At 38.6% G+C, this 13,839-nt stretch overlaps 1 protein-coding gene across 1 annotated transcript in view; it reads right to left on the bottom strand.

Annotated features, from left to right (window-relative positions):
• Nucleotides 1–13,839, bottom strand: part of GNAL (G protein subunit alpha L) — a gene marked incomplete at its 5' end in the record, with an annotated part of 108,501 nt that overhangs the window by 2,340 nt on the left and 92,322 nt on the right. Inside the window, 5 exons of the mRNA XM_006036342.3 lie at nucleotides 5,274–5,341; nucleotides 6,846–6,976; nucleotides 8,163–8,283; nucleotides 8,697–8,755; nucleotides 9,830–9,903. Coding sequence (XP_006036404.1) covers nucleotides 5,274–5,341; nucleotides 6,846–6,976; nucleotides 8,163–8,283; nucleotides 8,697–8,755; nucleotides 9,830–9,903 — 453 coding nt within the window. The remainder of the gene's footprint in view (nucleotides 1–5,273; nucleotides 5,342–6,845; nucleotides 6,977–8,162; nucleotides 8,284–8,696; nucleotides 8,756–9,829; nucleotides 9,904–13,839) is intronic.

Raw genomic sequence — 13,839 nt, 5'->3', positions numbered from 1 at the left:
TGCTCTTATACCAGACAAAAATATGCTCTCTCTCCACATCCAGCTTAGTAGTTTAAAAGATAGTGTGACTAGCCCCATATACAACAAAAGTCATGCCTACATGTGCAATTAATGCTACTTGCCTTTACTATGCAGCAGACTAATTTACTGTGTGGTAAGCACCTGTGCGTGTAGGCAGTGATGCTTTACTGCACAGTAGATTAGTCTACTGCACAGTAAAGTGTTTCATGTAGACATGGCCAGAGGGTCTGCCCAAATAGTTTTACCATTTTCAATTATCTGTTTGATAGAGCTCACTGGCAATTGGTGGCCTACCTTATTGGTTTTACAGAATGGACAGTATATACTAGAAAATGGACTGGGATCCTCACGATTTACTGCTGAACGTTTGCATTCAGCAGAGAAGCCAAGTACTGAATAGATATGAAAAAAGAAGCATCTTTTTCCCCCCAAAGATTTTGTTTAGAGAACTCAAAAAAGGGGCAGTCCGATTTGGAAACACTGCATTCCCTACTGCTAGCAGCGACCACAAACCCTGCCCTGAGGGACCAAAAAGCTTCGTGAGCTTTGTGGTTTTCCCGGTCTTGCACTAGTAGACAGAAATCCAGAAACAAGAATGTCAGATTAAAAGAGGAATCATTTAAAATAATCCTCCGCTCAGTCAATGAGAAAACTACTAGTGGCCTTTTTGGATCTTTTCTAAGGGCAAATGAAAGATTATGAAAGATAAAGTATTGTTATATTTTCCCTTCTGAATCATACTGTAGGTTACCAGGGCATATTTTCTTAGTTTATGAAGAATAAAAGGGCAGGTTTACCTATCTCTGTCTTTAGATTAATGTTCCATACTGTCTATTTTCAATATAGTCATTGCCCTTACACAGGATCAAACTTTTAAGAGAGGTAATTTTAAATGACTAATAAAAGCTAAAGATTTGACAAATTACAGTGCTTAAAAATGGATTAAGTGTCTAGGCCAATTAAAAGCAGTGGTTGTTTTGGAGCATCTATTTTGTGTAGTTTTAACTAAATTAAAAGAGTTTGCACCTGTTCCATGACTGTGCCTCCCTTGTGCTCATTAACTGTACACCAAAAAATAGGCCCCAAGGGTTAACCTATCAGAGATAAATATTGATTTTAGAACTAGATTCAGGTGATAGGTAACTTGTTCCTGCTGTATTGATTATGACTGCAAAATGAGTCAGATCAAACATTAATGTTGAACAACATATATATTTTTTTTTTACATAGCTGCATTCTTGATATGTAATACATCAAATAGCTATTATCACTGTAAAACTCCATCTCTGTTTTCACTGTGGCATTCATCCAACTATATGCAACATGCTCCCATCCATATTTGGCTGAGATTACTTGTCTGTCCCAAATCAACAGAGGCAAACCCTAATTTATGAGCATGGTATTAATGATATTAATCTGACAGATGCACCAGAAAGTGTAATGTAGATCTGTATATTAAATATAAATTAAATTTATATATGCTATATTACATAGATGCGTCACAGTTCTTTCACATATCCAGGATAAGTAATATTTCATCACTTCTACAAAGTGCAGAGCCATAATAATCCACTGAGAACAAGCAGAGAGCACCTAGTTGATCAGAGTTTTTTTTTTATCTTTCCAGAAGAAAATGTTTGGACCCAAACTTAAGTTCCACTCTCCCTGCACTCTTTCATTGAGGCTTTTCTTTTTGCACAAAAACTATGGCAGAGATCAGGACTAGACTGTTCAAACTACTTCCAAGTCACTTTGATTCTTTGCAGTTACTGATCCCAAAATACCTATTCATGCTGCCTCTAAAAGCTATTTCAGTTGCTTCCATTTATATATTCAGGCATGCTTCCTTCAAGGAAGACAATCTCAATGTATTGTGACAAGTAGACTGATATTGCTGTATAGCACACAGAGATTACTCACCCAGGCTGGGCTGGCCAGACCTCTAGTCCTGCATATTTTAGCAAGTGAGCAGTTTAGAGTTTGTTCAGATGGGGCACTGGGTTATTTTTTCTTTGAGTTTAAGTACTGATTCTTTCACTAAATGTGTGCATCTAATACACACACCTCTGCATTTATTACTTACTCTCCAACCTGGACAAAGTGGCCTTTCAGCACCAAGGGTTCAAAGCAGTTCAAATCCCCTATGATCACTTATAGCTTCACACCTCCCTGTTCCATACACTATGCCAAATGACTTCTATAGTGCTAACAAGGGACACAACTCAGATCCATTTCCTTTAAGGCCCAGGGCTCTGTCACTTTTAGCTATTTGCATTGTGCTTATCTTACACAATGCTTGTATAGTAAAAACGTGTAGTACAAAGCAGGCAGTTCACCAGGATATGTGAGGAAAATCCAGTTACACTTGTATGTCTGTGCTCTGACACTTAAGCAACGTTCTCATTTTAGGAAATACTCTATTATATTCTAAGGAGTTATATTAGACTTGTATTAATACAAGTGAGTGCCTACTTAAGGGAAAACAGACCTCACACTTTAATTTAGTAGAATGCAAGAATGCATTTCACATTGGCTGCCTATATTTATACACAGGTCAAGTTGGCTAGGATTCTTCTGAAAGGAACAAAACATTCCATTTTTGGAACTCCACTCAATTTATTCAAACAGTAGCTGCTTCAATTCCAGTAGTGAATTTTTCAGATTAAAAAAAAAAAAAAAAAAAAAAATCCAAATGAACGAGATTTGTCCTGCTAGCCTATCTGTAAGGCCAGTTCATATAATGGAGGTGTATCAAAGCAAAACATGCACAGTAGCAGAAACCTGCATATAGAACATCAGGGTTTGAGTTTGGAGAATTCTAAACACCGAAGGCATAAATGCTGTGCTTGCAAAGTCATGAGGCTCTCTTACTGGCCTGAACATGTAACCTGACCTTAAGACACAGAGCTGGATCCATCAGGCTTTGGGATGGTGAGCCAAACAGCATATATCCTGCTGTGCCCTAGTCAATTATTTCATATACAGGATGCTCACAACCTAGTTTTTCTCTGAATTTCCACTGGAAGAACTACAGATGGGCAACAACCTTAGAAAAATCAGGCAGTCCATCTACTGGTAAATATTATAATGCAAGATAGAGGCGTGTTCACATTTAAACATACTTTTAAAAATTATTTAATTAGTCTGCATTTTATTTACACAACTGGCTCCCAATCAGGGTCAGCAGAGCGAGAGTTTTTGGAGCTGCAGTGCACCAGGTGCAGTTATAGTGGATGACCAACCCAGCACACACGAATGCAAAAGAGTACATGTAGATTTGCCTGAACTGTCTTTGAAAGCAGAAAACAGCAGGACAAGAAAAAAAATTTGGATTGTATATAAAAACAAACGGAAATAAAAATGTAACAAAAGGCAGTGAGACCACTCCGCAAAAGCAAATCAAACTCTTTTTCTCTCATTCCTTAAGAAATTGGGCCTCTTCTCTAATCTGTGAAACACCAAACTCCACTGGTACAGTCTGTGTTTCTTTGCTCTTACTATGTCTACACATGCATTAACACGCTTTAGTTAATGCACATTAAATCTAGTAACTGGGCATTTTTAAATGTTTTGTGGGACACAATGCTGGGTGCTTTAATTAGAGAGCTGTGCTAATTAAAAGTGCCTGCGTGTCACATGTATCAGTGTCACTGCACATCCCCAAGCTGAAAAAATGGCAGTGGGGCGCTTTGACATAAAGCTCATTTAATGTGTTTTATTTCAAAGCATCCCACTGCCATTTTTTCAGCATGGAGATGTGCAGTGATGCTGATACATATGATGTGGAAGGTTGCTGGGGCGTGTCAATTTTTGTGCTCCAAGCTCTGTGTACCTGTACAGCTGCCCTCCATTGTGAGCTATTAGGAAAATATGCATTAACCTGTCTTAATGCACGTTAACTAAAGAGCTTTAGCACATGCACGCATATATGTGATGCAGCACTGAGTGCTCTTAAAAGTGCCTGTTGCTACATCATGTGCATTTGTATAAATGGCAAAATGTGTGTCAATGCTGAGAAAATGGTCGTAGCGCGCTTTTGAACTAAAACATATCAAACGTGTTTTAGTTTCAAAGTGCACCACTGCCATTTTCTTAGCCTAATGTGCATTTTGCTGTTTACACAAATGCGTGCAACACAGCACCAGGGGTATTAATTTGTGTGCTCTGCAGACTCGATTAATTGGGTCTGCTCTGATGCACTGGATTTCTGGCGTGTTGGAGCAGACAAATGTATGTGTTTAAATGCCCCATGGCTTTTAAGTGATGCTTAATGCACATTAGTCTATTTCAATGTGCATAAACTATACAGCATGTTTTTAGTGACACTTTAATGTGGATTAAAATAGGCTAATGTGCATTAAAGTGCCCATTGATTTAACAAAATCCTTCTTTCACAAAAAGCTGAAAGTTGCTCTTTCTAAATTGCCTCAGAACTACTTAAAACATAATGCAGAAGTGCTATCCCAGCCTTACTTGCTTACTGTCCCACTGAAAGCATTCTTTCTCTGAGGTTGTCTAATGATGTATTAATGATATGAATGTTTAACACTATTATATTTTTCAAGATTCATATAAGCATATATAACCTCTGCCCCTGTGTGTCTTACAGCACTTAAATCAAGCTACATTTTCAAAATGGCAATTTCACTGGCTAAGTAAGGGGCTTATCAAACAGCTAAGTTTTGTAAACAGCTCAGTTTGTTGTGTCCAGTATCTGACAGACTAAAACACAGATCTTTCTCTAACCCTGTGACAGAATGGCACAGACTTTGACAATAAGCTATGGATACCACAACTAGTTGTATAGTCAGCTTAGGGGTATTAATGTGTGTTATGCACTGGGAGTAAGCTTTTAAAGATACATACATTCAGAAAAAAATCTCATTAACCAGAAACAGGAATATTAGTCTGTGTTACTGCATATGTGTGCACAATGGGGAACAAGAAGAAAGAGGAGGGCTCCAAAGTACTCTTTCCAGCTTTCCCACTGATAAACCACATGGATCTTGGCACCTGGGATTTTTTGTGTTTGAGATTTACCATTCTTTAACAGGGAAATAAACACACTGAACATTTGAAAAAGGCTGAGAAATGCATGGTTGAGGAGATCTAGGAAAGTGCTGGGAAGACTCTGCTACCTTTGTTTGGCAAAATGCCACCACACCTCTAGAAACCCATTGTGTACTACTCATTGTGTTTAATGACAGAATTTTCTGTGATGCTGCAAGATGCAAGTTTTTAAAATTACTCACTAAAAACTCATCCCGGATAAAGAACTTGGCTCTTGTGACTTTGGGATCTTCTCCTGCATCTGGTGTTGCTGTATATTAAAAATAAATCATATCAGATAAATGAAATAAATAATCAGCTATTTTAAACATTTAATAAGGTAGTCATTACTGTAAGAATTAAAAACATAAACTGTCTACTGTATACTCACAATTGGTATTTTAAAATGTAAAGACACTGTATAATCAGCATCTTAATAAACTTCTGAATATTCCATACCTTTTAAGAGCTCTGAATAAAGTGGTAAATTATTTATGGTGCTATTGATCACATCAAATATTAAACAGTTGATAGCTCTGGCACCTTCTTTCTTACATCCAACATTTTATTCACGTGAATAGACATACATACAAGGATTTAATCTGGTAAAATGTGATTAGAAAGAATGGCTAAACTGTTCAGATTTCTTTTACTATGAAATGCCCCTCAAGCCTGTCCGTAAAGCTGCTACATATGTAGTAGTTTAGCTTCTCAATAATATAATCAATGCAAAAGCACACACTTTTCTTTAAAAAGAAAAATGTCCTTTTTAAAAATTACATAATTTTTCTTACAACAGTGATCCTTCAGTAACCCAGCAGAAACCAGAAAAAGGTTTCACTGTAAAATACTTAGATTATTGGAACAAACTTGTGGATTTTGTATAGGAACACAACTGAAAAGAGAAAACAGCAACTCAGCAGTTATACATTCTGTCACTTTGAGTTCTGTTCATAGCTTTGCCAGTTAAAGCACAAAATATTATATCTTTAAAATATAATATAAAAATATTTTTTTGCCTTTTTATCTGGCATTAAGATTTCACAATTTATGTAGTTATTAACACTTTTCTCCTCTGCTCAGTTTTTCCAGGTGTTTATTAGACAAAGATGCCTGGGTTCACATTTATGAATGCATCAAATAACAAATCTGCTCTTACGTGGCTAGGAAGGCCGGATCTACAGTCAGTGAATATTATCTTAATATTTGTTCAAAGAGTAGATCTTAAGGAAAGCAAGCATCTGATTCTGTGCTTCACTTCCATGAATAGCACAGAAAGCTTTGCCAAAACAGAAGAAGAGCACAGGGGAATGTGTGATCTGGAGGAGAGGTGAGGATGAGAAGAGAGAGTATGCATAGGTGCCTTTACACCATCTTTGGCTCCCTTATTGCTGAATACAGTGTAAAGTGCAGCCCAGAATCGCATGCTTGCTATGGGTTCGCTCCCATAAGCAGCTTCTCCTACTGCCTGCCAACACTGGGACTTGCTTGAAGGCAGAGCAAGGATGTTTTACTATACCTGTATCAGGTACCTTGTCCAGCTGTTGTTGTTTTACATACCACTGGAGCAGCATCTGTTCATCAGAGTTTATTACTCAGAGAAAAGAAAAGGCCTTCCTGAAGGTAAGTTTCTCTTTGGTGTGTACTGGGGCATGTGGCATATCTCTTCACAGTGGTGCACCACTAGTTAGTTCAAGAATCTGAGAGCTCTGTGGCATTTGTTGAAAACAAGGATTATACCTGCTTCTTAAATTCCAGCAGCTAAAAAAGCTTACCATCCTCAGGTACAGTGTAATTCACATATTCAGGAAAGTAATCTTCAATTTTAGATTTCCCTGCCAAGACTTTTTCAGCCAACATGTCCTGTTTGTTCAAGAACAAAATGATAGAAATGGTCCGTAGCCACCTGTCAAAAACAAATCAGATGTTGGTACTATTTGCAGTGCATTTATCAGACAAGCATTTCACATCAACAGAAATCTCTGTAGCTGCTGATTTTGTGTGCAGTCTATTTAATCAATCTTAAAAGAAAAATAAGTGAATTAAACTAATATTTCAGTTATTTTGAACTCACACCTGTACAGATTAATAAACTTTTAAAAATATATGTTAGACACTGATGAAGGAAACAAGCTAAAAAGGTTTTCTTGATTAACTCACTGATGTCAAGATAGGAAACATTTACGTGAGGCATAAAATTGCTAACACTTTCTAAATGCATTATACTCAGACGATAAATACTAGAGTTTTCTAATAGGTGAGTATGTGTGTAGTTCTTGTAAAGCAATGGAGAAATATTGGAAATCACTTACTCTTTCTGTACATTTTTTCTAACAGCTGTATTTGAAATGACTAATAGTTCAAACATAAACTAGTATCCTATGTCTTACAGTGGCCTGAGGCAAGTGAGTATGATGCCTAACGAATCAGAGGAAAATAACCTACGTTTGTGCTAATAATGTCCCAGGCTATTTTTGAGATACTGAACCACAGGTATTTGCGCTTAAAATCCTTCCTTATTGCATCTGGAAATCACTGCATGTTGTACAGCATAATGATGGACATTTCCTTCTAATTTTCATTATCTTACACTGCACATCATTTTGACAATGCTTCCCTTATTCTGCATTAGGTCTCTATTCAAACTGTTATCTGGTTAGCAAGTTTATCACTTACAAATATGGTAACAGTACTGCTAAACAACAAATCTAAGTACTTGGCAATGGGGCCTATTCATAAGCAAGGTATCACTGTATTCCATTGTGTACCTGTACACTGGCAGTTTTATTTTAAATATTTATCTGTCAAACATTAATATGGTAAGGAAAGGTAGTTTAATTTCAATATATGTAACTGTACTAGAGAGCTACTGAAATATATATATATACACACACACACACACACACACATACACATATATATATACATATGCATATATATACACATATATATATATGCATATATTTGCTTTTAATTTATCTTACTGTTTAACTGATTTAAGTTTGAAGAATGCTTAGAAAAATGAAGTACTAACTACCAATTTTCCTAGTGACTAAATTAAGATAACCATTTCCAAGAGGTTTAATAATTACCTATTATTCCAGATACTTTTGAAGAGGTCCAGAGATTCCCGTAGTCTATTTGTGTTATTATCTTCCCTTATTACCATGTTGTAGCTGCTACAGGCCACAACAAAAATGATAGCCGTGACATCTTGGGGGACACACAAAAAAAAGAGAGACCGCAAAATGTTTTAGTTACCCCAAACAAGCTCAGCAGGGTAATACTTCAACACAACCACACAATGGCTCCCCAGACTTCTCCACAATATATATTATAACACAGATCTGAAGAAATATTTTTGATACTGGGTTTTGCTATTAAAACACATGCCATTTTAATCTGTTCATGTAAATGAGGTTTTTATTTTAAACATCATTTCAATAAAGAAATGTAAAAGTGAAGAAGGAGCACCAAACTGATAAAGTAATTAAAAGCACTTACATTTTAATGGGACCGATTTGTTTAAGTTCAGTGTAAGTGAAAAATAAGAAGAAAATTAAAAAACTCGTAGCAGAAAATAAATACAGATTAAAAATGTGGTGTAGAACTGAGAAATTACTCACCATTAAAACACTGAATCCATTTTCTTCTTTCATCTCTCTGGCCACCTACATCAAACATGCTGTTAAAAAGCCATAGGATGTTATATCACTTGGGTGCACTGGGAAAGTCACATGAAGCATGCAATTTAAAAAGTGTGACAGCTTCAAGGAGAATATCAGCAATAAAATGTTCCCTGAAGGGAAAGGGGGTTCCTGAAACCGTGTTCAGTGTGATCAAGATGTAAAATTCAATCTGCTCTGTCTTGCACAGCACATTGTACTGAATTCCAAAAGAAAACGAAACTTTTTAAGAAGATGGTAGATTTTTAAGCCTTTAGAACAACTTGTGGTTGGGTTTAAATAGAAAGCCTGACAATGTGCTTAGATATACCACAATTCAACAGACATGGCTTTCAGATTACAAAATTTAGTGGTACCTGTCCAGTAAATGGAAGCATCCAGGTTAAATTCTTGCCCAATCCATGCTGACACACTTATTTGTTCTAAAATAATATTATTTTATATTATATAAACTATAAGCCCAATGAGGAGTATGTAGAAAACTATATACACTTTAATGGAGATACAACAGTGGTTTTCAACCTGTGGTCACGGACCCTTGAGGGTCCGCAGACTGTGTCTAAGAGGTCTGCGAAAAAATGACTATGATCAATCAAAATAAATTTTGTGAATACCCACATTTACAATTTCAAGGGGGCTGCACCTCCACTCAAATTTTTCTAGGGGTCTGCAATGAAAAAAGGTTGAAAACCACTGAAATGCAACATAAACACTCAAACTCCAGAGACCATGGCTCTCCAGAGGAAGGAGCATGTTTAATTCTTTGGGCCCAACTATACAAATGCTTACTCATGTAAATATTATTCCTGGAGTCTGCAGGCTGTTGCCCAGAGAAAGGAAGTAAACATTAACAGTGAATTAATAAGAAATAACAGCTCAACCCCGAAACATCAGTAGATGCTTCTATCAATTTCTGCCCTCTCTGAGTAAAAGACAGTTATATTATGTCCTATGAGGACAAAAGCTGTAAGAAATACCATGCCTACAATATAAAGGATGAGGTGAAACATCCGAATCAGATGTTCCAGAACTAGTGTGATTTGGTAATCATAAATTATTACTAATGCACTTACTGAAAATTTACTTTATCTACTTGAAATCTTGTTTCAAAAATCCCTGATGTCAAAACTCTGCATCTTAAAAGGTCCTGGAATAAGAACAGAAAAAAAATCAATAGCATTTTTGCACCCTTTCTTAACAAGTACAACTAATTCTTTAGATTAAAACCTTTCATGCTTAATTTAATTAACATAAAATCTGACCAGTGTATAAGCATCTATACGTTTATGATAAATACAGTCGATAGAAGAATAAAATACTGTAACTAAATCTGACCAGAATCTTGAATATGCAGAAGCAGGGGGACATCACATATATATTCTTTTAAACATTTTTCTGAAGTCTTTTATAGATATTCTTATAAAATGCCATGTGTGATGTGGATAATGTAATTAAATTTCATAAAAGACATTAATTTTATTATGTGAGCAACAAAGGCAAGCACTCAAAAGTTAGAAAACTGCCTGGGTAACTTTAGTTCTGTCTCTTTGTACATGGAATGAGCCAGGTGTCCTATGGAAAACATAGTATATGACCAAATAATTGAAGCCTTTATCGTAATGCAGAAGGAAACAAATCAGGTTGCATGCACAACTGTCAATCTGTCATTGTCTGTGTTTTGACTTTCTAATGTAATTTCTTAGAAGAGAAATATGAAAACAAAAGTTCTGGGCATTTTAACAACCCCCTTGCTGCATCATCATCAAGGTGAACCCTGAATCTTCAGCACTGCTGCACAGACTACTATGTTTTCAACCACTCGAAGAACTGGATTTGCTGGCAGCTGCAGAAGGATGCTCTCTCAGGATTGGAGTGAAACCTTTTTCTCCCCATCTTCATTTTTCCTCCCCTTCTGCTTTCCCCTCCTGGGAGTAGTGGAAGTTCTTGTCCCCTGTAGGTTACCCTAAGAAAGTGGGATGAGCTTCTGGAGTTGGGAGGCTGTACAACAGAGCCCAGCAAACTTTTGTGAGCTAAGCGACCTCTAAGTCCATTTGACCTCCAGTCCTACTGCTGGAAATTGGTGTGTGAGGATGGAGAAAACGCAGCCAACTCCACCTGGAAAAGGGACATGTGGCACAGGCTGTTCAAAGACCACCGGGGAGGGGAAGTGGAAAAGGAAAATGGGGAGGGCATGATGCAACTGGACCTGGAGACAGTGAGAAGGACAACAACAGGATCAGCAGCAGCAGCAGAAGTAACAATGACATCGACAAGGATTGTGAATGAACTGAGACTATAAATCCCAACTGGGGCTTGGACTAAGGAACTGTGATTGGGTTAGGGAAGGGCAGCGGGTGGGTGCACGAGGGCACATGGGAGCGGGTAAGTTTTTTGTAACAGGTGGGTAGGTTTCTTAATACGGTTTGAGGTGTGTGATGGCAATTTCATGATAGAAGGGGTGTGTGTGTGTGTATTATATATTCCCACCCCCACAAAAATTGAGATGTCCCATTCCTCCCCAGGAAGCTGGAAAAGGGAAACATTGGGACCATGTCCTGAAACCATCCTGTGTCAATTCTCTACGCTCATCCCCCATCACTAGAGCTGCCACAGTTGTTACCAGGCAGTTTCACCAATAAAGCAGGCACTATGCTAGGTAGCACAAACCCAACTTTGGAATATTTTTGAGTTCGGTTATTATTCTGGCCTATTGACAAAAAATGCCTGATGTCTGCAAGAAAGAGGAAGAAAATAGTTATTTTGAATGGTTCCTTCTTAACCAAAGCTAGGCATCATTTCATGGGAAACAGAAAAAGACGCTTTGCTAGCACACACGTTTTCTTCCTGATACATATCAAAGAACTGCTGCAAAAGTGGAGGTAAGAACCTCTTAGACAAAATGGACCCAAGAATCCTTTACACAGGAGAAAATTTTAGGAGGCGTTAGTAGGGAGCTCCTTATCCCCTTCACCAACAATAAACTTACTGGCATTGACTGCACCTATAGAGAAAAGCTCAAGAGAACAAATGGGCTTAAGTACGTAAAAACACTGAAACCAAAGAGGAAGACATGTTTTGTCCCATTTTTCTCCAGTGGCGTGAGGAATCTTGAAATAGAAGTCAGGTCATGATTCTAAGGACTGATCATATATGTCTCACTAAGGCTAATGTTCTCTGAAACAAGCATTTCCGAGTCCAAAATCACCATTTTCTCAGACAGTGTTAATAACGGGTTGTTGGCATATCCCATTCCTACTTTGTACTAATTTTTCCCTTTGATTTTTACCTTGCAAATATTGTTTATAAATACCAGAATGAAGAATTGCTTTTCACTACCTCATATTTCAGGAATTTTGCCACATCCAGACAAGCGCAGCTATGCGGTATGTGGTGCTACAGACATGCCTGCGGTGCCGCATACTGCACATGCAGGTGTTCTCCACACTGCAAGGGAGCAGCCCGAGGTTTTTATTTTGACCCCTGGATATCCAGGGGTCAAAAAAAACCAAACTGCACAAAATCCCCCCAAACAAAGAGAGCGGTGTACACAGGGCAGCCACGCTCCGGCTGTCAGCCAGGCTCCGAGCGGCAGGATCACCGCTGCTGCAGCCCCAGGAGGCCCCTGGGACCCCAGGTAAGGTTGCTAGGGCCAGCACAGCTGCTGGCCCCAGCCTTCCCTACCATACCCCGGGGTAACCCAGAGGGCGCATGGCACAAGTGTTCCCAGGGACAACTTGCAGCAGCACAAGGTGTCCTGCTGATAGTTGTCCCCGGGGAACCAAACATCCATGCTTGTGTTTATGTGGCCTTTTAGAGCATCCCTATGGTTTTGTGGTTCAGCACTAGACTGGGAACTTGGGAGGCCTGAATTCTATTCCTTGTTTTGCTACACACTATATTATCTCTGGCAAGTCACTTAAATCTCTCTGCACCTCAGTTACGCATCTGTAAAATGTGGCCATACTTTCCACCTTCCACTCCCTCTATGCTTTGTGTATTTGGATTGTGAGCTTTTCTGAACAGGCAGGCACTCTCTTTTTACTACCTTGATGTCCAACCTAATGTAATGGGACCCTTAATCACAGTTGGGGCTTCTAGCCATTACTATAATACCTATAATGAAAATGGATAATATGAGAAGCAGTTTTCGTAGGAGAGAAGCTTTCTGAATGGACAGCCATTCTGACTACAGGATCATCAACACGCCCTTGCCATATGTGGTGCCACAGACAAGGGCTTCATCCTAACATGGCAGCATTGCAATCAAAGTTATCCCAAACACTTTAAGCATTGGCATTACAGGGCTGAATAGCGGTAGCATCAAGGCATTTGAAAAAAAAGCATGAAACTGACATGAAAACTGGTAACTTAAGAAAACAGAATTAAAAAATTGCATAAAAGGGACAACAGGCTTAATGTTGCTCCAGGAGCTACTGACAAATAAGTATGATCCTACACTGCAAGTTTATAAAAGATGCATTTGTGTACAAACATCATTTAACCCAAAGTGTTCAGGTCTAAGTGAAAATACAAAAGTACTTGTTTCAGCATCACAGTGGTGCAAAAGATACAATAACCTACAGGCTGCAGCTATGACTCAAAGTAAAACTATGAACACACACAGGCATTATGTTTCTGTTGGGAGATTTGCTGCTCTCCCAGTAGAAATTATGAGCATACAAAAGTTCATTCAATTTCTCTGAGGGAAACATGCCTCCTCCAAAAGAAAGGTCTTCCAGGTGTCAACCTGTAAGACCTCGCCTGTGAGAGAAACTCTCACAACAATGAACGCCTGTATGCTCTCCTCTGATCTGTTCTGGGATATGACTGAAGCAGCAGGGCAAAGCCTCTCAACCTGCTCCCAGACCGGTCCCAGGCTGGGGGGCAGGAGGTTTGCTCCTTGTTATTCTTTCAACTTTGCTCCCAGTGAACAGGAGCAGGGTGGAGGAACAGCTGATTCTGGTCTCTGCCTGCTCCCCGGACTGGGGCTCCCGGTTCGAAGAGTGAGCAGGAGAGAGAGAGAGAGAGAGAGAGAGAGAGAGAGAGAGAGAGAGAGGGGGGGGGTGCGTGCGTGCGGTGGGGG

This window comes from Alligator sinensis, unplaced genomic scaffold, assembly GCF_000455745.1.
Source record: "Alligator sinensis unplaced genomic scaffold, ASM45574v1 scaffold1143_1, whole genome shotgun sequence".
NCBI classification, from domain to species: domain Eukaryota; kingdom Metazoa; phylum Chordata; order Crocodylia; family Alligatoridae; genus Alligator; species Alligator sinensis.
Note: the sequence above shows the minus strand (reverse complement) of the source record. Positions and strands in the feature narration are given on the sequence as shown.